This window comes from Macaca mulatta, chromosome X, assembly GCF_049350105.2.
Source record: "Macaca mulatta isolate MMU2019108-1 chromosome X, T2T-MMU8v2.0, whole genome shotgun sequence".
NCBI lineage: Eukaryota > Metazoa > Chordata > Mammalia > Primates > Cercopithecidae > Macaca > Macaca mulatta.
Window position 1 is genome coordinate 15,072,326 of NC_133426.1, and position 25,175 is coordinate 15,097,500.

At 38.6% G+C, this 25,175-nt stretch overlaps 1 protein-coding gene across 3 annotated transcripts in view; it reads right to left on the bottom strand.

Moving 5' to 3' along the window:
- PIR (pirin) overlaps positions 1-25,175 on the bottom strand; it is a 113,292-nt gene that overhangs the window by 23,206 nt on the left and 64,911 nt on the right. For 2 of the 3 annotated variants that reach the window (NM_001194909.1, XM_001116938.4), the window contains 2 exon segments: positions 1,809-1,853; positions 20,008-20,092. In NM_001194909.1, the coding sequence (NP_001181838.1) occupies positions 1,809-1,853; positions 20,008-20,092 (130 nt within the window). 3 annotated transcript variants of the gene reach the window in all.

A 25,175-nucleotide genomic window follows, 5' to 3' on the forward strand; every position in this document is an offset into this window, starting at 1 on the left:
TTATAAAGCACTATGTGTTTCTCAGGATTTTCAGAAGATCATGAAAACAAATGATGTCTCATCTCCTCCAGATGGTTAATATAGTTTAAGGTGTGTACATATAAACTTATGATACTACTACAAGACTTTTTTTCACACTTTTCTCCAGTGCTAAAATAAATGAATTTTGCTCCTGACCCCTAATTGAAATGCTATTCACTGAAAAGGGAACTAAGCCCATTTGTACTTTATTAGGAATAAATTCAAAATGCATGAGTTCGCATTACCGTTATTTTCCAGAAGAATAATTTCAGGCAATTGAACATCGTTTTTGGAGAATAAAAGGAATGGTTTAAATAGCTCTGGGTGTGGCCTTCTATCCCTGAGCAGATGTTATCTGTAAGCCAGCCGCCTGGAGCTGGGAGTGTATTGCCCAAGGAGGTGGCCATGTTAGGGCCCCAGAAAGTTCCGTGCTGGCATCCCTGCAGGAGTGGGTGGAGAGCACCCAACTGCAGAGGGTCTCAGAAATGGGGATTCTTGGCCTGTACCTTAAGATGCCCCACCCCATAACTGTCTGTGGGGATGAGGAGGGGAAAACGGGAGGCCGGTTCTCTGAGTTTTCTCAGAAGTATAACTGGAGATGCATATATTCTGGTACAAGTCATTTATCTCGGAGGTGATCTCAGGAAACGACAGTCCAGAGGCAGGAGAGTTAGACAGAAAAGGGAAGACAGACAATGAAGGGTGTGTCATCAAGCACACTCAGGTGGCCTGGCTGTAATCCCACTGGGAAACTAGTAAACGGCCTTTCCCTTTCATGCAGGCTTCAGAGTTATCCTGCCTGATGGGTCAGGTAGCTTCTGGGAATGTTAATTCTCCAGTACTTTCATCCTACCCTGATTGGTTTCAGAGAAAAGCCTTCAGGCAAAGTGACACAGATACTGGCTATTGTTAGTTGGTCAGTGGGCACTCAGGAAGTAAGGGCCCAGGGGTGTGGGTGGGTACCAACAGCATCTGCTATAGCTGTTTTCTCTCAGTCCTACAGACAGCCTTTTACTGGAACCCATGGCTGCTTTTAGGAGGATGGGAAGGCGAGTAGATGCAGGCAGGAGCCAGGCTGCTCTGCAAGCCTCTCTCTCCCACCTGCTCTGTCCCTTCTGCTGCTGGGTTCGCTAAGGGATTCAGACTTGAAAAAAACAAGTTAGATGGTGCTATCTCTGCATTAAAGCAGGATTGAGGAGACCTTGGTTCTGGCCCCACGCCTACCAATGTGTAACCCTGGCAAGTTAAACAACTTTCTTAGATTTCACTTCCTCATCTATAAAATGAGCACTGGTTGGGTCTCAAACATCTTTTCTTGATTAGACTCAACAAGCAACACATATACAACCCTCGGAAGAAGAGAAAACCCACTTTCGAGATTTCTCAGAGGAAACCAGCATTGCAAATTCACCTCCTTCCACTTCCTTCTCCCAGGAGATAGGCAGATTCCTGCTCCCCTTGGAGCCCACTGTAGCTCCATCCCTTTATTAGTATGGAGGTTGCCAACGTCTTAGCGAGGTATCAAAACACAAAATGGTGCCTGGACTTTCATCTGTGCACAGAGTGTGTCATGACTGGTGCTCATATTCTCTTCCCTCACTGAATATTCTGTAAGCTGAGAGGCGCCCTGCCCTGGCCATACCTGTGCTGGCATATAGAGAGGGCTGGTGTGGGAGAGAAGGTGGCACAGTATTCAATTACATAAAATGGTGTCATCCTACCTTTTCTCCTTTCAGTAGTTTAAATTAAATTGCAATTGAGCCCTAAGTGACACAGCCATAACTTACCAATATACACATCTCCAGATATGGTGTAAATGAAGCTTGTCCACCCTGGAAAGGACCAGCAACATTAAAATGTTAGTGTCCAAATGCCAGAAGGAACAAAGACATATACGTATTACAAACATAAAGATGAACTTGGAGATGAAATCCTTTTCTTCCCTTTAGATAGACATTTTAAGATTTAAGTTCTGTGAACTGTTTAAAATATACACTGACACTCATATTGTTCTCTTCTCACACACAAACACAGACACACCCCTAAACCTAAATGACTGGTCCCAAATATTTAAGAAGCACCCAAAGTAGACAGTGTACAATTCACTTGGCTGTGTATCTACAGGCTATAAGCCGTATTGTCAAACAAACTATTCCTTCCAGTTGTAATGTTATGATAGTAACTGCAACACTCCAGTCTGGCTTTATTTTCCATTTGTTGTGCCTCCAAAGTGTCTGAAGTGTGAAGATGATGCTAGAAATACGCTTTTTTTTTTTTTTTTTTTTTGAGCTGGAGTGCAGTGGCGCCATCTCGGCTCACTGCAACCTCTGCCTCCCAGATTCAAGTGATTCTCCTGCCTCAGTCTCCCTAGTAGCTGGGATTACAGGCACACGCCACCACATCTGGGTAATTTTTGTATTTATAAAATTATTTAATAGAGATGGGGGTTTCACCCTGTTGGCCAGGCTGGTCTCAAACTCCTGACCTCAGGTGATCCACCCACCTTGACCTCCCAAAGTGCTGGGATTACAGGCGTGAGCCACCGTATCCGGCCTGCTTTTTTGTACTTGGTTGCATTCTAGTATCAGTGCATTCTAGTTCCAGTGCATTATAGTTGCATTCTGGTTCCAGTGAACTCCTTCTTTTTATCTAGCCTAACATAGAATATGCATCAGTTCCAGGGATGCAGGGATACATAATCATCGGGGTATAAATGGGCTCTAGGATGGCCTGTGAATTCCTTGGAATTGTTCACACAGTTTTTCAAGTATGTACATTTTTCTGGGAAGAGAGTACATAGGATTCACCAGATTCCTACCATGATCCATGGGGCCAAGAAATCAAAATCTCTGACAATAGGCCATTTGCACTTTCAGCACCAACACCTGATTTTCATGGATGTTTATGTATTGTATCTATGGCTCAGAAGAGATGCTATGTTTCCACTGAGAGATATGAACCCAGAAAAGACACAGTCAAAATGGAATCATAATATCCCTCCATGTGCCTTCAGTGGAAAAGGAGATCTGGAAAGAATGCAGGGCACAGTTCAATGCTGGAAGGACAAAGCCCACACTGGAGTCTGTGTAGGAGTCAGCGTGATGACAGAGTAAACAAAGGCAAGTGCAGAAGGAGCAAGGAGGCCACAATATGTTCCAAGGATATGATTGTCATGGCAGATGGCTTGAAACGCCCAGTTGGATACAAAAGAAAAGCTATAACTGAGAAAACATAAATTAAGTCTCACTAAGAAAATCTGAAGGATGGCAAGACAAACGCACTTGAGCGAGTGCCAGAGAATATTTTCCCATCCTCCTATTTCACAGTTTTTCCTCTCTGAGATTTTACAAGAATAAGTTTAAACTCTCTGAAAGTAATGTTACTTATTCATAGCTTACTCGTTTTTCTCCCATATTAACCCACTCATACTTAGTCTTCCAAGCTTGGTCTACCATCATTTACTGAACATCTACCATGGGCATGTACTTTAGACAGAGATACAAAAATCAATAAGGCATAACTGGGGTGTGCAAATTGTTCACCTTTGATGCAGGGAGGTCCATGGTAGATGCTGAAAACACATGCTAACAATTTACAGCCAGATTCCATGTCTTATCTGGATGGGCTGGCTCTGCTGGAGCACTTCTTTCTCTGTTTTCCAATGAATGCTGAGCTTTTCTACTTCTATTTAGCCTGATTTATAATCATATTCTACAACCGAACTCATTTCTTCTCTGCTTTTTTAAAAATTTCTCCATGGACAATTGTTTAAGTTTCTTTTTCGGAGCACCAATAGCTTCATTTTTTCTGATTATGAAAAAACACATTAATTTAAAAATATTTTAAGAATATGACAGTGCGGGACATCTAAACTGAAAATCTTTCTGCAACCTTCATTCCTAGTCTGACATATTGTTAGCAATTTGGTATTTGTGCTTTCAGTTTTTTTTTTTTTCTTTTATGTACTATAAGTTATTTCCTTAAAAACTAGAACTAACTTGGGTCCGGCGCGGTGGCTCACACCTGTAATCGCAGCACTTCGGAAGGCCGAGGGGAGCAGATCATGAGGTCAAGAGTTCGAGACCAACCTGGCCAACATGGTGAAACCCCGTCTCTACTAAGAATACAAAAATTAGCCAGGCGTGGTGGCACGTGCCTGTAATCCCAGCTACTCGGGAGGCTGAGACAGGAGAATTTCTTGAACCCGGGAGGCAGAGGTTGCAGTGAGCCAAGATAGCACCATTGCACTCCAGCCTGGGTGACAGAGCAAGACTCCGTCTCGAAAAAATAAATAAATAAATAAATAAAAACTAGAAATAACTCAATATTCTATTTTGGATACCTTTCCATGTCAAAACATAGAGAAGTAACTCATCCTTGGGAAAAACCGCATGGCATTCCATTGTAAGCACATGTCGTAATTTACACAACGAATCCTCTATTCATGGTTTAAAGGTATTAAAAAATGGTTACCACATTTGACAAAACCTCAAAACTCTCAATAGTTCAACCAGGCTTTTATTTGAGTTCATTTTGATTGTTCTAATCTCATTTCTCCTCCACCTGCTTTGCTTCCTGTTCACCCTCCAAGCAGAAATCTGGTCCACAAATAATTGCCTAGGTCTGTTCTCTTTCCTTTTTTATCTTTTTACATGATCTGGAAGGACCAAACATCTGCTTAAAGGAATGGCCAAGTCAATTTATTATGTGCGTTCATATAGTTTTACTCTTTGTAAAAGTCTTCTGTTAGGATATATTGTCCATCTTTGCCAGTAATAGCACAATTCATGTTGCTGATTGGAAAGCACAGAGTGTTAGAGGGCATGGAATAGGAATGAAGGCAATTTACTTTTTTCTTTCTTTTTAGCATGATGCCTATCTGCACTTGCTTCTATTAATTTGTTTAATTTCCACTAAGCTTTGTTTCTTAAGCCTGCTGCAGAAGAAAACAAATGCCAAATTTAATGAATGCTTACTATATGTTTAACAACAGCCGCGTTTTATGAGAATTCCTTCCCTGTTAAGAGCAGGATTGCATTAACGAAGAGATCTCTTGTGAGATTTTCAGTTCCTTCTCATCTTTCTTTCTCCCCCCACCTCTCCTCCCACTTTTATGTCCTGCACCAAGAATTGATGCCATCCCCCAATTTTTATTGCTTTGTCAGAGTTCACACCCCGCTACATTTTCCTTTCTTCTACAAATATAGTCTGCAAGCTAGTGTCTCTTTGCAGCCGAAAAGCTCTTGCCTTCCCTTGGGCAGTGACGAATAAAATGAGTTGGGAAGGAGGTCACATTTTCGTTCTGGCCCCCTAGGACAGTTAAGTCAGCAACGCATTTTAAGTCAGACCTCCTTTAGCCAAACATTGAAAACCCAAAACTTTAAAAAAATATGTAAATCATTTTCTGTGGCAGTTGCTCTCATTTCCAGGGAGGCTCCTAATTCTTGCAAACGTCCCTAGTGAGAGCTTTCCTCAGCCTACATTCCTTGCCTTAACCCAGGTCATTTTCCTTCTGCTCAGTTTTAGAGTTCATTATTCCAATGAATTTACAAGTATTCCTTACCACCTGTATGTGCAGAAAAAATAGAAAAACATGGCCTGGTGACACACCAACACCATTAACAGAGATAAGGGCACTGGGCTAAGGAGAGATTGCAACCCTTCACAAACTCTGGGTCACACTAATTGCCAGACCCCAAAGCAACCCTGGTTCCTAAGAGCCTCCTCCCATGCCCGCAACCCCCACCCCACCGGAAGTCCCCACATCAGCTTTGGCAGGTAACTCCCTCATCTTGGACCTCAACCCTGGCCTCCTAGGACAAGACACACACCGGCCTGGTTCTTCCCTCCCGCTCCTCCTTCCATCAAATTCTTTATAATTTTTATTTTAAAATAATTTCAGACATACCAAAAAGTTGCAAAAATACTACAGAGAATTATTCACCTAGATTTCCCCCAAAGCTAACATGTTTACATATATGCTTTATCATTCTTCTCGCTATAAATATATGTCATTCTTTTTTTTTCTGAAATATTTGAGAGTAATTTGCAGACACATAGCCCCTTTACCTTGAAATAATTTTCAGTATGTATTTCCTAAAAACAAAGATATTTTCTCACAAAACTATAGTGCACTTATGGAAACTATGAAATTAACATTGATACAATGCTACTATCTATGTACGGATATTCAAATTGTGTCAATCATCTGAGTAATGCCTTTTATGGAAAAGGAGAAATAAATTTCTAGGCCAGGATCCAATCTGCGATCACACGCTGCATTTAGTTATCATGTCTAATCTTCTTTCATTTGAAACAGTTCCTCAGTCTTTTTCTTTCATTATAAATACAGACCAGTTATTTTATAGAATGTCCCTCAGTTTGGGTTTATTTGATGTTTCTTCATTTGATTGAATTGTTTGCTAATCCCTGTCCCTCCTAGATTTAGAGAATTTTCATTTATTTTCAATACTTAAATTTTTAATTCAGAAGAGCACAAAGGAGGAAATAATGAACATATATGTTTGCCATACTTATTTCATATCTATCTTTTCTTTAAGATAAAAACCATACAGGTGAAAGAAATGTCCCCTAACTGGTTGCTGCCAATCCATTTTCTACACGCGTAAATTGCACCTTTTTAGAATCTCCACTTAAAATCCTTCAATGGCTCCCTGTTCTCCCAGGACAAGCCCAAACTCCTGACAGACAGATTCGTCTCAATATGGTCCTACATTTCTCTAGTATCATGGCCCCTCTGCCTGCCCCGCCTCCATATTTAATTCTATCTAAGCGACTCCCCCTTGGGGAGCGGGGAAACAAAGCACAGCAGCAAACCTTAAAGGAGGCTTTGTGGAGAACCATGGAAAACAAACCAACTAAGCAACCAAACAGCAACAAAAACGAGCACACACCATTACAGGCAGAAAGTTTCTGTTTCAACATCAGCGCATCACCCTCAGGGAGATCTAGGACCAGACTCTTCATCTCTTTAAGCCTGTTTGCTGCTTTGTAAAATAAGGAATGAATACATATAACACAGAGTTGTGATGAACACAGTCTAATGGGGAAACATCAAACATACTGTTTATATTGTATATCTATATAAACATATATAAATGTCCATATACATCTGTATATACATATGCGTGTTACATGTTTTTAATCTTCTCTACACAATGCCAGGCACTTAGGAGGTATTTAACAAATATCAGTTCATTTTCCTGCCCCTTTCTTCTCTTTCCACTTTCCTTCAAATTTGTGCATGTGGAGAGGTTACACACTTCTGATGAGGCTGTGACCCCGGCCAGAGAAGGGTCATTGCTATGGAGATGGCCCCAAGCTCCCTGCTGTACCCCCCTCACACCAAGCCAATTAGTCTCTTTGACTGCTGAGCAAAGCTCAGCAGGGTCATCATTTCCCAAAAGAAGTCTACATTTTGGGACTTCTCCCAAAACATCCTCATCGAGAACCTCATGGCATTAAGGATGCTGTCTGTGTCCCACCAAACACTGCAGTCTAGAATTGGTGACATAAGTTGGGTTGCCCTGATCATACAGCAAGTGACAGCTCACCATAAGATCTACTAATTGCCAAGAATAGGCATTTAACCACCATCTTATAACTGAACATAAACCGCAAGATAAAGACATGTCAACTTTGTAACTCCGCAATCTGGAAAACAGATAGGTTATTACCTGAACTTGTGGGAATTCCATTGGAAACAAATGAGAATGCCCATTTTACCAAATTTGATGAGTGACACCAGTAAGAAAATGCCCAACTATATAACCCAATGGTATACACATCAAAACACTTGAGACAATTGGTTTTCCAGAATAAAATAGACTCAGAATGCACTTTCTACATTACAGAATGATCACACTACAGGCTGCTTATAAGCCATGGGCATATAACATTAAGAGCCATCCCTCAGGATCCCGTATTTTAAGCAAGCACAACTGTAGCCTATAGGAGAACCCTGTCTTATGGCTTGGTCCACATTCATAATACTCAACACTCATTGCATCAGAAGCTAACAGGAAAGCTGAGAAATAAATGAAATTTAACATTTTGAATGAGAAATGTATAAGCAATATAAGCTCTTTAGAATGTAAACTCAGAATACAGCCTTCTGCATGCCCAGAATGAAGCCTAGCCCGCTGGAGGGTAAACCCTGCTGATTATTTTCTTGCTAATACAATAGTACTAAAAATGTATTAGAATGCTCTAGAAGCTTATCCTGCTCTTTAAAAAAAGTTTAAAATCGACACATAATAATTGTATCCTGCTCTTTAGAGACTTAAGTGTACAATGACGCATTGAAGTTTTCTCATCAAGACATTTAATACAATTTTTAACTAAAGTAATATACGCTACTACTATTTCTTGGTTTTATTTGAACAGAACTTGTCTCCTCTTCAGATATACAGTATTCACAACCGATTTTTAATTGCTCAGAAAAAAAATCAGAATATAATTCAAATAATGTAGACATAATCATAAAATTCTATTTAGCACTATAAAACAGAAACTAGTTTAAGCATTCGAACTTAGATTGAAGCCAAGTTTATAGACTATTAAGATCTAAAATATACAGAATTTTAAGGATTAAATATTCAAAAAATAATAGAAACCTGAAATTAGCAGGAAAGTCATAAATACCCCTAAGATTACTTCAGGATGTATTTGGACACCTAACTGTTTTTAAGAGAAAGAGGTCTTTTTTAAAAATTACAGACAGAGTCTCACTTTGTTGCCCAGGCTTGTCTCAAACTCCTGGCCTCAAGTGATTCGCCTGTGTCAGTCCCCCAAAGTGTGTGGATTACAAGTGTGAGCCACCATGCCCAGCCTGAGAAAAAGATTTTTAAAAGCCCCTGTAAAATATGAAAAAAAAAATACACCCCTGCCAAAATAGAAATATATTTAAATTCTTAGAATAGGTTTTTACTTTACATTGATCATCAATTTAATCTGCTCTCTCCTAAAGGTGACATAACAGAAAAACACAACACAAATTTCATACTGATTATATTACTCATCTAAACATTTTCAAGAATAGTCCTTTTTCTAACCTATGTGCAAAATTTTGGATTTATTTACCAATATGCCCAAGGCACTACTAATAGAGTACTGGTCACTAAAGGTCCATGTTTTCGTTTGGTGCAGGACAAGATGGCAGTTAAGAGTCCTAGCAGAAACTCAGTCCCATTACTCACTAGCTGATTGATCTTGAGTAAGTTACTTAATCTCTTTGTACCTCAGTTTACTCATCTGAAAAATGAAATAATCATAATCCTTACCTCACAGGATTGTGAGGATTGCAGGTGTTAATTCTAAGGATAGGGGAGGTTCTTAGAGCAGTTTCTGGCAAACAATAGGCATTTAATAAATGTTAGCTATAATGATTATTATTACTATATGATGATTCAGTGAATTGTGAACCCCTTAAAGTGTTCATGGCATTCTCCATCATGGATTTTTGTCATTTTTTCCTGTGTTTCAAACCATGTTTTAAAAAATGTAATTGTATCTTACCATACGTGAAAACCAATTTCATCAAAGGATACAAAATTTCAGTTAAATAGTAGAAATAAGTTCAAGAGATCTATTGTACAACATGGTGACTACAGTTAAGAACAATGTATTGTATTCTTGAAAAATGCTGAGTGAATATAAAGTGTTCTCATCACAAAAATGATAACGATGTGAGGTAACGCATGTTAATTAGTTAAATTCAGTCATTCCACAGTGTATATATACTTCAAAACACCAAGTTGTACATGACAAATACATACAATTTTACCAATTTAAAAAATAATTAAAAAATAATCCAGGTGAAATAAATACATCAATATGAAAGGCAAAACAACAAAGCACTTATAATAGAGAGTACATTTTTATGATCTTGGGTTAGGGAAAGATGATTAAAGAAGCCACAGAAAGCACTAATCATTAAGGAGCCAATAGATACATTTAAAGCATTTTTATTTATTAAAGTAGAGAAACATAGTATAGAAAGATAAAAAAAAAAAAAAAAAAAGGCAGAAAAGATATTTGCAACACAAATAACTGACAATGACTAGTATTCAGAATATATAAAGAGCTCTTACAAATCAATATGAAAAAGACAACCTAGTCAAAGGAAAATGATGTTAAACTTCTTCCCACATAATTTTATATTTCAGGCTCTGATTCATGTTAATCACTGTTCTGAAGACCTATAGATTTACATCCATAATTGTTATGTATATATTCTAAGTATGAAGGGAACCATGATTGAATAGCCTAATGTACTGCTGGGAAGTAGAGAGCTCTGCAAAAAAATTACTCATGAATTAAATAGGCTTTTTCTCTCTATGACAAGACTCAAAATGTAAAATTCTACATGAATCATTCATGTTTGGGGCATTCTCCTTAAAAGTAGAGAATTATTATGAAAAAACAGGCAAGAAGCCTGTGGAAAAATCACTATGCATTTTTTGAGGTTTACTCAAGTCATTTTTAAAAGTCACAAATGCGAGAGAGAAAAAAATCACTATTTGTTTTTGAGTCATTGACCGTATGGAAAAATGTGTGGTACTTTCAACCAAGATCATAAGTGTGGAGGTCGACTCTAAGACGTCTGCCTGATCCTGCCTCCCGTATTGCCCTATGTAATTCCCTCTCTCTGAGTATGAGCTGTGGCTAGAGTCTTGCTTCTAACCAGCAGAATATAGCAAAACTGATGCAATGTCACTTCTGAGATTAGGTTACATAAAGTCTCTGGCTTCCATCTTGCTCATCCTTGTGCCTTCTGATGAAGTCAGCGGCCATGTTGTGAGCTGCCCTATATAGAGCCCCTTGTGGCCAAAACCAGAGAGCAGACTCTAGCCAGCAACCCTTGAGGAACTGAATGCTGAAAACAACCACATGAGTGTGAGCTTGGAAGCACATCCTTCTCAGTCAAGCCTTGAGATGACCACAGCCCCAGATGACACTTTAATTATTTATTTTTTCTGAGACAGAAAACTGCAGTGGGTGATCTTGGCTCACTGCAACCTCTGCCTCCCAGGTTCAAGCAATTCTCATGCCTCAGCACCCCTCTGCACCCCACCCCAACTGCCCCAGTAGCTGGGACTACAGGCCCACAAGACCATGCCTGGCTAATTTTTGTATTTTTGGTAGAGGTGGAGTTTTGCCATGTTGGCCAGGCTGGTCTCAAACTTTTGGCCTTGAGTGATCTGCCCGCCTCAGCCTCCCAAAGTATTAAGATTACAGGTGTAAGCCGCAGCGCCCAGCCCCCAGTTGACACTTTGATCAGCCTTGTAACAGTACACAGCTAAGTTGTGAGACATTGCAAGACAATACATGTTGTTCTAAGGCATAAAGTTTTGGGGTAATTTGTTATGCAGCATATAGATCATTAATACAATAAGACTTATTTATATATATACTAATGTGACTTACCAAGTAGCTACTGTATGTATGGCATTAAAATCTACTTTTTAATCAAGGAAGATGTAGCTCCTTTTCTTTTTTTTCCCCCGTAAACACAGAAGCAAAAATATATTGATAACATTTAAAAGGGTGTATCAGTTTCCTATTGCTGCTATAACAAATTACTCTAAAACTTAGTGCCTTAAAGTAACAAAAACTTTTATCTTACAGTTCTTGAGGTCAGAAGCCCCAAAATGAGCCTCATAGATCTAAAATCAAGCAGAACTGCATTCTTCCTGGAGGCTGTAGGGGGAAATTTGTTTTCTTGCCTTTTTCAACTTCTAGAGGCTGCCACTAGTCCTTGGCTTGTGGGACCTTCCATTTTCAAAACCAGTAATCAAATCACTCTCTCTGACCTCTGCTTCTATTGTCACATGTCCTTCTCTAACTCTGACTCCCTGTCTTCCTGTTTCTCTTATTTAGATTCTCATTATGACACTGGGTCCACCTACATCATCCAGGCTAATCTCCCTATCTCAGCAGCATTAACTTAGTCACATCTGCAAAGTCGTTTCTGCCATGGAACATAACATATACGCAGATTCTGGAAACTGGGATGTGGACATCTTTGGGGGGACATTATTTTGCTTACCACAGAGGGGTAGACTATATGGTTTATAAAGAAATTTTGTTTATTGATCTACATATACTGTAAAGGAAAAGTTATAAGGTGAGGAAAAGCAAAAAGGTTAGTAAAATCAAGTTTTTCCCATAACAGCTCTCCATTTTTAACATTCCAGATCCTGCCTTTAAGTATCTAGAAGCAAAGGTGCTGTAAAAGAAAAAGGAAAATAAACAGAGTGGCTGTTGAGGGCCAAACTGTGATACAGTCAGTCAGAAGACAAGGGGGACATGAGGACCAGAAGGCACATGTTTCTTGGAAAAGGTTGATGTTTTCCTAGAAATACAGATTTATGTCCTTCAAAATTAATGGTAACAAACAGTGTTATCTGTATATCAGTTTACAGCAAAAGGAAATTAAGATTGCCTTGCGCCTTGCAAGAGATGGCAAAACTCACCATTAAAAAACTACTTACTCTTATTTTAGCCAAGATCTAATATGAAAAACGTGTGGCCAATGTGAAAGGAATCTGGTACTGTCAGAGACTCAACAAATTAGATTCTTTGTAAGTGATGCACCGTCCAGCTCAATTCCTGATATATACTTCCTTCCAAATCATCACTGCATGAAACATCTGTTTTCTGCAAGATTAGCACAACCCAAGAGAAACGTGCCTAGCCTGAAGGAAATAAAGAGATGGTAAAAATCGATTCAAATAGTATTTATGGGGAGGAATTCAGATAAAACCTAGTCTGATTCATGAGAAACGTGTTCAGTCTCCCTTAACTGTATTTCCCTTGGGATATATGCATTTTCCCAGTATCAGGGATGGGATGGTAGCAGTGTATGCTTCTATTCCTATCCAATTAGTCTGGTAATGATATAACCAAGTCAACATTAAATTAGTTACACTGCAAAGCTTATGCCAAAAGCCAAACATAACCCAGATATCCATGTCAAATCCCTTTACCATGAGTAACAAAACAATCAAAATACTATAAACAAAACATGTCCAGGACTCAGCCAATGGCCTACACATTTCACAAAATATTTGATACAACAAAGCACCCAAATAAAAAGAATTTAGACAGTCCTTGGAGTTTGTGATGGAATTTGACCTGGAAAGGTGGGGAAAAAAAGACAAATGGTGACCTTGATTTGAATTACTTCATAACAAAATTTATACAGCATAATTTTACCATCCAGTATATCTCACGACAGGCAGCCAGGACTATCAAAGCTGCAAATAATGAGTACTTTATAATACTTGAATTAATTGTTTGGCACTAAACAGAGAAACTTCGAACTTTGTATTTGTCACCTAATGCAGTGGAAGCATGGATGAGTGTGTGTGTGTGTGTGTGTGTGTGTGTGTGTGTGTGTGTGTGTGAAAGAGAGAGAGATAGGGGAGGGAGGGAGAGAGAGAGGTACAGACAGACAGACTGAGAAAGAGAGAACACTATAACTAAAAGTGATGTATTGGAAAAGAAAGGATCTTTTGCTTCATAGCTGGGTTCATAACACACTTGTTTAAAGTGGGTTTACAGACGCTCAATGCTAAATGTGCATTTCTAAGCTATTTCCTGTTGTATCCCTATAAAAGTATTTTTGAGGCCAGGTGTGGTGGCTCATGACTGTAATCCCAGTGCTTCGGGGGGCCGAGGCGGGTGGATCACCTGAGGTCAGTAGCTCGAGACCAGCCTGGCCAACATGGTGAAACCCCATCTCTACTAAAAATACAAAAATTAGCTGGGTGTGGTGGCGGGCACCTGTAATCTCAGCTACTTGGGAGGCTGAGGCAGGAGAATCACTTGAACCGGGGAGGCAGAGGTTGCAGTGAGCCGAGATCGTGCCATTGCACTCTAGCCTGGGTGACAAGAGCGAAACTCCATGTCAAACAAACAAACAAAAAAATGTGTTTGAGGGTGGGCGCAGTGGCTCACACCTGTAATCCCAACTTTGGGAGGCCAAGGTGGGCAGATCACCTGAGGTCAGGAGTTCAAGAGCAGCCTGGGCAACATGGTCAAACCCCGTCGCTACTAAAAATACAAAAATTAGCCAGGCATGGTGGCATGAGCCTGTAGTCTCAGGTACTCGGGAGGCTGAGGCAGGAGAATTGCTTGAACCTGGGAGGCAGAGGTTGCAGTGAGCCGAGATCATACCACTGCACTTCAGCCTGCGTGACAGAGCAAGACTTCATCTCAAAACAACAACGACAACAACAACAACAACAACAACAACAAAACGTGTTTGAAAACAAATCTCAGGTTTAAAATTCATGATGACAAAATAAAATGCAAATACACCTTTGTAAACTGACAGATATACATTCTCTCAGGAGGCAATATAAGGTGATGTCTGAGAGCAGAGCAAAAATGAACATGAACCATAGACTTCCTGCTAGTGGGATCATGGAGAAACTGGTATTCTATATAGTGATAATAGAAAGTGTGACTGCCTCTTTGGATTGCAACCTGACAATGTCTTTTAAAACTAAGCATGCACAGACCTGGTGACCATCCCAGGAAACCTGTCTCATCAAAATAAATTTCCACATGGGAAGGCAGATATACAAGGGTATTCATTGCAGACCAGTTAGCTGTAGCCAAGCGCTAGGAACAAAGTGAATTCTCATTGATAGAAAGTAGCTAAATTCATCATAGCATGTATTTAGATGATGTAGAATATCACCGTTAAAAGAAGCTACCATTAATGATGAGAGACTGTAGTCCTAGCTACTTGGGAGGCTAGGGTGGGAAGATCTCTTGAGCACAGGAGTTCGAGGTTGCAGTGAGATATAATTGTGCCACTTTACTCCAGTCCGGGTGACACAGAGAAACCCTGTCTCTTAAACAAAACAAAACAAAACAAAAGGAACTATATAAGTAAATTGGGAAGGATTTCCATGGGGTATTTTTTCAGTCAAATAAACGGGATGTAAAAGAGTAGCTACGATTCCATTTTAGTAAAATGACAAAATAACCTGATATCTGCATATAATATTTGAATGCACATATATGTAGAAAAATAAGTGTGGAGAAAGATACAGCAAGATACAATTCAAGGATATACCTGTGATCTATATAGCAAGGGTACTGGACATAGATAAGGGAGGACAAGGGATTGGAGGAAAACTACTCAAAAGTAAAAGATAAAAGCACTGCACTAAAAGGTTAAAGCACACATACAGGTATACTTATTGTTATAAAAATCATGCATAGTGAAGGCTTATGTTTAAGTGAATTAATCTAAAATTTTTCTGTACTTAAATAGCCAGAATGGAATCCACAATTAGTAGAAGGAAAGAAATAATAAAGATCAGAGTAGAAGTAAATGAAATTGAGACAAAAAAAAATACAGAAGATCAATGAAATGAAAAGTTGGTTTTTTGAAAAGATAAATAAAATTGACAAACCTTTAGCTGGACTAAGAATAAATGAGAGAAGACCCAGATAAATAAAATCAGAAATGAAAAAGAAGACACAGTAACTGAGACCACAGAAATACAAAGAATCATTAGAGACTACTATGAAGAACTATATGCCAAGAAATTGGAAAACCTAGAAAAAATGGATAAATTCCTGGATACATACAACCTACCAAGATTGAACCATGAAGAAATAGAAAACTTCAACAAAGCAATAACTAGTAATGAGATAGAAGCCATAATAAGTTTCCCATTAAAAAAAAAAAAAAAAAGCCCAAGATCTGATGGCCTCACTGCTGAATTCTACCAAACATTTAAAGACAAATTAATACCAATCCTACTGAAACTCTTCAAAGAGACTGAAGAGGAGGGAGTACTTCCAAATTTATCCTATGAGGCCAGCATTACCCTGATACCAAAACCAGACAAGAACGCAACCAAAAAAGAAAACCACAGGTCAATATTTCTGATGAACATAGATGTAAAACTCTCAACAAAATACTAGCAAACTGAATTCAACAGCACCTTAAAATGATTGTTCACCATGATCAAGTGTGATTCATCCCAAGGATGCAAGGATGTTTCAACACACACAAACCAATAAATGTGACACATCACATTAACAGAATCAAGAAGAAAAAACCTTATTATTTCAATAGATGCTGAAAAAGCATTCAATAAAATTCAACATCTCTTTATGACAAAAACCTTTAACAAACTGGGTATAGAATCAACGTGCCTCAAAATAATAAAGGCCTTATTATGACAAACCCACAGCTATCACCATATTGAATGGGAAAAAACTGAAAGAATTCAATTGAATAACTGAATTCCTCTAAGATCTGGAACAAGAAAAAGATGCCTATTTTAACCACTTTTATTCAACATAATACTGGAAGTCCTGGCGAGAGCAACTAGGCAAGAGAAAAAAAAATAAAGGGCATTCAAATAGAAAAGGAAGAAGTCAAACTAGTCTTGTTCACAGATTACATGATCTTATACTAAGAAAAACTTAAAGACTCCACCAAAAAAAAAAAAAACCATTAAAACTAATAAACAAATTTGGTAAAGTTGCAGGATATGAAATCAACATAAAAAAATTAGTAGCATTTATATACACCAACAGCGAACAATTGGAAAAAAAAAATCAAGAAAGCAATCCTATTTACAATGGTTACGAAGAAAGATTATAAAATACCTGGGAATCAACCAAAGAAGTGAAAAGTCTATACAAGGAAAACTATAAAACACTGATGATAGAAATTGAAAAGGACACAAAAAAATTGAAAGCTATTCTGTGCTCACAGATTGGAAGAATTAATATCACTAAAATGGTAATACTACCCAAAGCAATTTACAGATTCAATGCAATCCCCATCAAAATGCCAATCCTATTCACAGAAATGAATCCTAAAACTTATATGGAACCACAGAAGACCCCAAATAGCCAAAGCAATCCTGAGCAAAATGAACAAAGCTGGAGGCATCACACTGCCTGACTTCAAATTATACTACAGAGCTATAACAACCAAATCAGCATGGTATTGACATAAAAACAGACACATAGACCAATGGAACTCATTTTTGACAAAAGTTCTAAGAACATACACTGAGGAATAGACAGTTTTTTCAATAAATGGTGCTGGGAAAACTAGATATTCATATGCTGAAGAATGAAATTAGACCCCTATCTCTTGCCACAAACAAAAATCAAATCAAAATGAATTAAAGACTTAAATTTAAGACCTCAAAATATGAAACTTCTAAAAGTAAACATTGGGGAAAATCTCCAGGACATTGGACTGGACAAAGATATTTTGTGTAAGACCTCAAAAGCACAAGCAACCAAAGCAAAAATAGACAAATGATGTTATATCAAGCTCAAATGCTTCTGCACAGCAAAGGAAACAATCAATAAGATGAGGCTGGGTGTGGTGGTTCACGCCTGTAATCCCAGCACTTTGGGAGGCCAAGGCAGGCAGATCACTTGAGGCCAGGAGTTCAAGACCAGCCTGGCCAACATGATTAAACCACATCTCTACTAAAAATACAAAAATTAGCCAGGTGTAGTGGCACACACCTGTAATCCCAGCTACTTGGGAGGCTGAGGCAGGAGAACTGCTTGAGCCCAGGAGGCGGAGGTTACAGTGAGCTGAGATCACACCACTGTACTCCAGCCTGGGTGACAGAGCAAGACTCTGTCTTAAAAAACAAACAAACAAACAAACAAACAAACAAATAATAATAATAATAAGTGAAGAGACAACCCACAGAATGGGAGAAAATATCTGCAAACTACCCATCTGACAAGGGATAAATAATGAGAATATATAAGGAGCTCAACAATTCAATAGCAAAAAGAAATCCAATTTTAAAATGGGCAAAAGCTCAGAATAGACATTTCTCAAAAGAAGACATACAAATGGACAATAGGTGTATGAAAAAAATGCTCAACATCACTAATCATCAGAGAAATGCAAATCAAAAACACAATGAGACATCATTTCACCCCAGTTAAAATGGCTGTTATCAAAAAGGGAATAACACATGCTGGTGAGGGTGTGGAGAAAGGGGAACCCTTGTATATAGTCAGTGAGAATGTAAATTAGTACAACCATTATGGAAAGCAGTATGGGTCCTCAAAAAAAACTAAAAATAGAACTACCATATAATCCAGCAATTCAACTGTTGGGTACGTATTTAAAAGAAAAAAAAAATCAATATATCAAAGAAATACCTGCACTCCCATGTTTATTGCAGCATTATTCACAATGGACAAAACGTAGAATCAACCTAAGTGCCCAGTAATAGATGAATGGATAAAGAAAATGTGATATAAATACACAATGAAATATTATTCAGCTGTAAAAAGAATGATATCCTGTCATCTGCAGCAACCTGGAGAGGACATTCAGTTAAATAAGCCAGGCACAGAAAGACAAATATCGCACATTCTCACTCTTATATGGGAGTAAAAAAGCGGATCTCATAAAGATCTCATGAAGACTGATGGTTACTAGAGGACACGAAGGGTAGGGGTCTGGGAGGGATAAAGAGAATTGATTAATGAGTACAAATATACAATTTGATAGAAGAAATAAGATCTGGTGTTTGATAGATCAGTAGGATGACTATTGTTTACAACAATCTTTGTATATTTCCAAACAGCTAGAAAAGAATAATTCAAATGTTTCTAGCATAAAGAAAAGACAAATATTTAAGGTAATGAATATCCTAATTATACTGACTTGATCTTTACAAATTATATGACTGTATTAAATTATCACATGTACCCTGAAAATATGTACATCTATTGTGTGTTAATAAAAAAATAAAATTATTTTAAAATAGAGCAGACACAATGGCTCATGCCTGAAATCCCAATGCTTTGGGAGGTCAAGACAGTAGCATCACTTAAGGCCAGGAATCTGAGACCAGCCTGGGCAACGTGGTGAAACCCCCGCCTCTACAAAAGAATTAAAAAATTGGCTGGGCACAGTGGCACACATCTGTAGTCTCAGTTACTTGGGAGGCTGAGGCAAGAGGATCACTTAAGCCCGGGAGTTCAAGGCTGCAGTGAGCTATGATCATGCCACTGCACTTTGGCCTGGGTAACAGAGTGAGACCCCATGTCTACAGAAAAAAAAAAAAAAAATTATAAAAATTAGCCAGAATTAAAAAAAAAAAAAAATAGGCCTTAAATACTTGGGAATTTTCTAATTATTCTTTGGATGCAAATGTCAATCTAAAGGTAACCTTTACATAACAAGGTTATGTTATGTAACCTATATCAAGCAAAACCTGTATCTCAATCAAGTATGCACTTGTGTATAAGTAACACAGGTCTGAATTTGCCTTCAGGAACACTGTGAGTCAACACGAGCTGGAAAGCCAGGAGACAGGGGTATTTTCCTTGCCCTACCTCATCCAATAAGTGTTTGGGTGGCCTTGAGCAAGTGACCAATCCTTTAGGCCTTCCACACCTGTAAATCGAGAGGTATGGCCCACAAGGTCTGGCCCTAACATACTGTGAGTTCTTCTTTTTTTTTTTGAGATGGAGTCTTGCTGTGTCTCCCAGGCTGGAGTGCAGTGGCGCGATCTCGGCTCACTGCAACCTCCTCCTCCTGGGTTCAAGCGATTCTTCTGCCTCAGCCTCCCGAGTAGCTGGGACTACAGGCATGCGCCACCACACCCAGCTAGTTTTTGTATTTTTAGTAGAGACGGGGTTTCACTGTGTTAGCCAGGATGGTCTCGATCTCCTGACCTCGTGATCCACCCGCCTCGGCCTCCCAAAGTGCTGGGATTACAGGCGTGAGCCACCGCACCCGGCCTCTTCCTGATTTTCTTAACTTGAAAGGTCCCAGCAGTATTTGTCAATTTAAACACAATTAAACATAAACAGAGTTCATAGAACTTTGTGCTGAGTTTCAGAAACAAGTACATTCCAGAGAAAACAGCCCTTTGCTGGTTTTTGTTTTTTTTTCCTGACATGACTACTAAACCCCAGAACCCATCATACCTTTAGGAATAGGTTGGGAATGTTTTGCTCCTGGGTCCAATTTGAAGTCCAAATATAAGGTTGGTGTGCGAGTGTAAACCTTGGACTGAAAAGGAAAAGGAAACCATCAGTGTTTTTTTTCTAAGAATAAGGTTCTTCTTTCCTTCAGCAGGCCCTTCTGTAATAGGCCTGGGCCTGGATCCATTATATTTATAGTTTCTCCTAGGGAAGTGTTAAAGCTGAGGTGGGCTGCTAAAACAGCCCCTCTTAATGGTCTTGGTCTGGAAGTTAGCCCTCCTAGCTTTACAGTGTGGTTGACAAGTTAATTTCAGGATGACAGCTGTCTCCCTACAGCCAGTTCTCAAATACGGTCCAATAGGAACATTTTACTGGCCAATAGTTGCTCCAACTTTCCCACCTCCCGTCTTCCACTTGATATGGTAGGTTATCTCACAACCAAATGTATGTTTCTTCCCCATGTCTCAAGAAAGCCATTTCCATTTTGAAATTTAAAAATGTGACCTGTACATATTTTTTATTTTTTCCTCCTTGGCCCTCTGGCTAACAAAAATGGTCCGACACTGCTCGCTTGAAAAAGCCACAACTCCAAACGTAAGAAAGGCAAACTTTTGCAGGATTTTCCATTGTAAACAGTAACTTTTATTCCATCAAGAGTTAAGCAGAGTTTCTAATTTAATATAATATCATCCTGAATCATTGGCATAGACTAAAATTCAAGGGATTAGAACTGTTGCTACAAACTTTATGATGTCTCATTGTTTATCACAAAGCTCCGGTGGTTCTAGTCTACTTTTTAAACTTAAAATGCACATGAAAATGAAAAAGCACGTAACCTTAAGCTTGACATGGATGTGTAGTAACTGGAATTTTCATACACTGACGGTGGGACAACTTGGATAAACACTTTGGGAAGCTGCTTGGCCATGTGTAGTACAGATGAATATATGCATAATCTATGACCCAATATTCCAACTCATAGGTGTATACCTAACAGTCACCTAAAGACAGGCACAAGTACCTTAATAGTAACAGAACTGATAACAGCCCCAAACTGGAAATAGCCCAAATGTCTTTAATAATAGAATGGATAAATGAAATGTAATGTACAGTGGAATACTATACACCAAGGAGAATGAATGAACTCAACTACATGCAATAACTCAGGTGAATTTCACAGGCATAATATTGAGCAAATGAAGACAGACACAGAAGATCATACACCGTATGATTCCACTTCTACAAAGTTTAAAACAAGCCAAAATTAATTTATGGTGTCAGAAGTCAGAAAATTAGTTACCTTGGGAAGGTTCGTAACTAGAAAAGGATTTTAAAGGGGCTTCTGGGGGCTGGTAATGCTCTGTTTCTTAACCTGGCTGCTGCTTTTATGAGTGTGTTTACTTGGTAAACATTCTTTGAGCTGTATACTTGATCTGTGTACTTCTCTGTGTATACGTTATATGTTAATTAAAAGATTACATTCATTAAATACATGCATTTTTAGACAAAAAGAATCTGGAGCCCAGAATTATTTACTCTCCTTGATAAAGGCATAATTTTGTGGAGAGTAATGATGCAAGTTCCATGAGGACATGAACATTTCTGCCTTTGTTACCACTGAATTCTCAGGGCCAACCCACTATGTCTGTCAAATACTAGGTGTTCAATAAATATTTATCGAATGATGTTTCATAATGGAAAACTCCATGTATAGTAATACAGTTACTGACAGTAGATATATGTAATATGAAGGTATATATGAAGTACAGTACACACACACACACATATATATACTGTCAATAACTGTATTACTATTCTATATACTGTCAATAACCATATTACTATACATGGGATTTAACATATATACACACACGTGTGTGTGCGTGTGTGTGTGTGCGCATGTGTGTATGTATACACATATATATATGGAGTATTCATCAACATCTTTACCTACATGTAGCAAAATGCATCTCTTCAGGACAGGTGAATCTGGTATGGTCAAAATATATGTCTGTACATTAAATTTTGAAATAAAGAATCGTGAATAATGTTGACTATCAAAAGATTTTTTCCTTTCCTCTGAATGTCTCCTATTGAAGCTTCGGGGTTTAAAATGGTCTGGTAGAGTTTTGCGTGGCTTACAAGGTCAAGCTGCATTAATACAGCTTCAAAGACTAGAAAAGCAAATTCCCCTGTGCGTACGTAAATGAAACCAGAAAGACCTGTGACATCAATTGCAACCTGAGGCCAAAGATTCACAATCAATCAGAAGAGCTTGAAACGCACATAAAAGAAGGGCAGCACACAAGGGACACAGGATCTGATTCTCTAGGATCATTAGGTGTATAAGGCACCATCTGGAAAGGGGCTGGTTTGGTCTGATGAGGACTTCTAAAATTACCTCTAAAAAGATCAAGGGTAAACTTCATACAATATCGAATGACTCCTCTGTTCAGGCAATATTTCGCTGTCCTTCAGATAAAGATCGCTGTTTGGTTTAAGCATCTTTCTCAACCTCTGCCACAGTGGCAGATACAGTATCCCTTCCAACAGAGAAGAAATTCATCACAAAGAGGTTCTTGCTTTAATTTTTGCTAGCACTCTCCCAGAATGTGGCCATAAAAATAATCCTGATCTGGAAGTCAGGAGTCTTTTATGCTGTATTGCCTTTTCTTTGCTTTGCTTTCTTTTCTTTTCTTCTCTCTCTTTCTTCCTTCTTTCTTTTCTTTCTTTCTTTTTTAAATTTTCTTGTAGAGATGGGGTTTCGCCATGTTGCCCAGGCTGGTTTCAGACTTCTGGGCTCAAGCCATCTACCTGCCTCAGCCTCCCAAAGTGTTGGGATTATAGGTGTGAGCCATCATGCCCAACCAGAGGTATTGCTTTTTCTGCTGACCAATGAAACACTTTTCTTCTTCTGGGTTAATTCGCTCATCTGAAAATTTTGTGAGGGTACTTGCTGTTGTTTAAGTCTATTTCTGGTTCTGAAATTCTGATGCAGAAAAGTAATGTTTTCCTCCACACTCTAGTTTTTAAAATTCCCTTCCAATTTCTCAGACTAGAGCTAAAGAGAAGTGAGAATGTGGCTGGGGTGAGGGAGGGCAACTAGAGCTGTGGAGAGTTGGTGGGAAAGCTCTGGTTAACTCGCTGTATTCTTGCCCTCAACTTCAGTCATCAGTCTGCCCTCCTGGCTGGCTGTTTTTCCTTCTTCCTTCCTGTCTCTTGCTTCTCAACCTAATCTATATTGTTCAAAAAATAGTAGCTACCTGTCTAAGACTGCAACTACACAGGCACAAGCACACATGCAGGTGTATTCACACTCACACACAACGTTCTATGTTCATTTATGTATTCATCTCAAAAATTTTAAACAGAAACCAATGAGAGACTTTAATAAAGCCACAAAATATATTCTGTTGTCTCACAGTGTGAAAAAGTCTAAGAGGAAACTTTTAATTCATTTTGCAGATTTTTTTTTACAACATCTTTAACCTAAAACAGAATTCCAATTCTAGTATTCTTTTCCTATTGGGAATTGGATCATTGAGGGTGTCAATATAACATATGTGTTGAATAATAAACTACCCCAAAGCCTCCAAAACTGAATGTATATTATTCTATTTAAAATAATCTATAATGAGACAAAACTCAATTTGGAAGATGTTCCTATAAGTGTATGTGTAGGTGTATGTATGTATACATATACACATATATTTTTTGAAAAGTATGTAAGTTTTATTATTTGATTTTGATCATCCAGGGTAACTCTATGGAAATAGCTAATGTAAGTTATGTTCATTTAACTCAAAGGTGATAATGCCGGCCTGGCGCGGTGGCTCACGCCTGTAATCCCAGCACTTTGGGAGGCCGAGGCAGGCAGATCATGAGGTCAGGAGATTGAGACCATCCTGGCTAACACGGTGAAACCCCGTCTCTACTAAAAATACAAAAAAAAAAAATTAGCCAGGCCTGGTGGCGGGCACCTATAGTCCCAGCTACTCGGGAGGCTGAGGCAGGAAAATGGCGTGAACCCAGGAGGCGGAGCTTGCAGTGAGCCGAGATCCTGCCACTGCACTCCAGCCTGGGTGACTGAGCGAGACTCCGTCTCAAGGAAAAAAAAAAAAAAAAAGGTGATAATGTCAGTTTCAAATGTACCTTGAGCAAACCTGGATTCCGTCTTTCCATTACACACACTGCTGATTTTCAACCATAAAGAAATCTTCCTATTAGGTACATTGTTTCTTGTGTTGTTTTGTTTATTTTTATGTATAGTATTAAATTATTAATAGAATCTCAAAATAGAATGATAATTTAATTAAATCATTCTTTTTTTGGTTAAAACTTAGCTATCAATGAATCTATTTCCACAAGAGTCAAACAAATTGGTCCATAAGAAACTAAAAGAAAATATTCCCCTATAAATCTGTTGCAGCATGCACAGAGCTAATGCACTCAAATTCTATCAGTGAATTTGTTTTTTTTTTTTTTCCTTTTTTTTTCTGTTTCAGTTCTGATTAATAATGCCTGCAGAGGCACTAAAATCCAAAGCTCTTCCCCCTTCTTCTTTCTTTCCATTTCACAATCCTGTGTTGAAAGTATTTAGGAAACTTTCCTTTAAAGTTTTAGCCTATATTTCAAAAGCCTAATGGCTTAAAATATTATGGTTCAAATATTATGCAGGGAATATTTCTAGAAGGTAAGTAATTCAATTCTTCATAAGAGGTTAAGGGTAAATTTTGGCTAACCTACAACAGGGCTGCTACCAAATCCAGGAAAGCCTTGTCTCTCTTTCCCTATAAATATGTCAGAACCAAACCCATAATGAGTCTCAGACACCACTCCAATAATGACCACAAAACAACCAAGACAAAACATGGTCTATAAAACCACTTCCTTCCAAACTCCAACTACCTTCATCTTATGTCCTTCAAAGACTTCCCATTTACCCTGGTTTTTGGTAGGATACCCTTGTCAAGCTGGCTTCCTTCCTCTGCTTTTATTCATATATATGATCTTAATTAGGAGATGAAATCACTTCCACATGGAAGCTATGTGGCTTAAAAACATCTCCCCCCAAAAAAGAATGCAGCATGCTATGCTGCTATGTTATGAGTGTGGCAAAGGAAGTATCTGAATTTTGCCATTGCTCCTTTGACAGATAACTGCTGCCCATT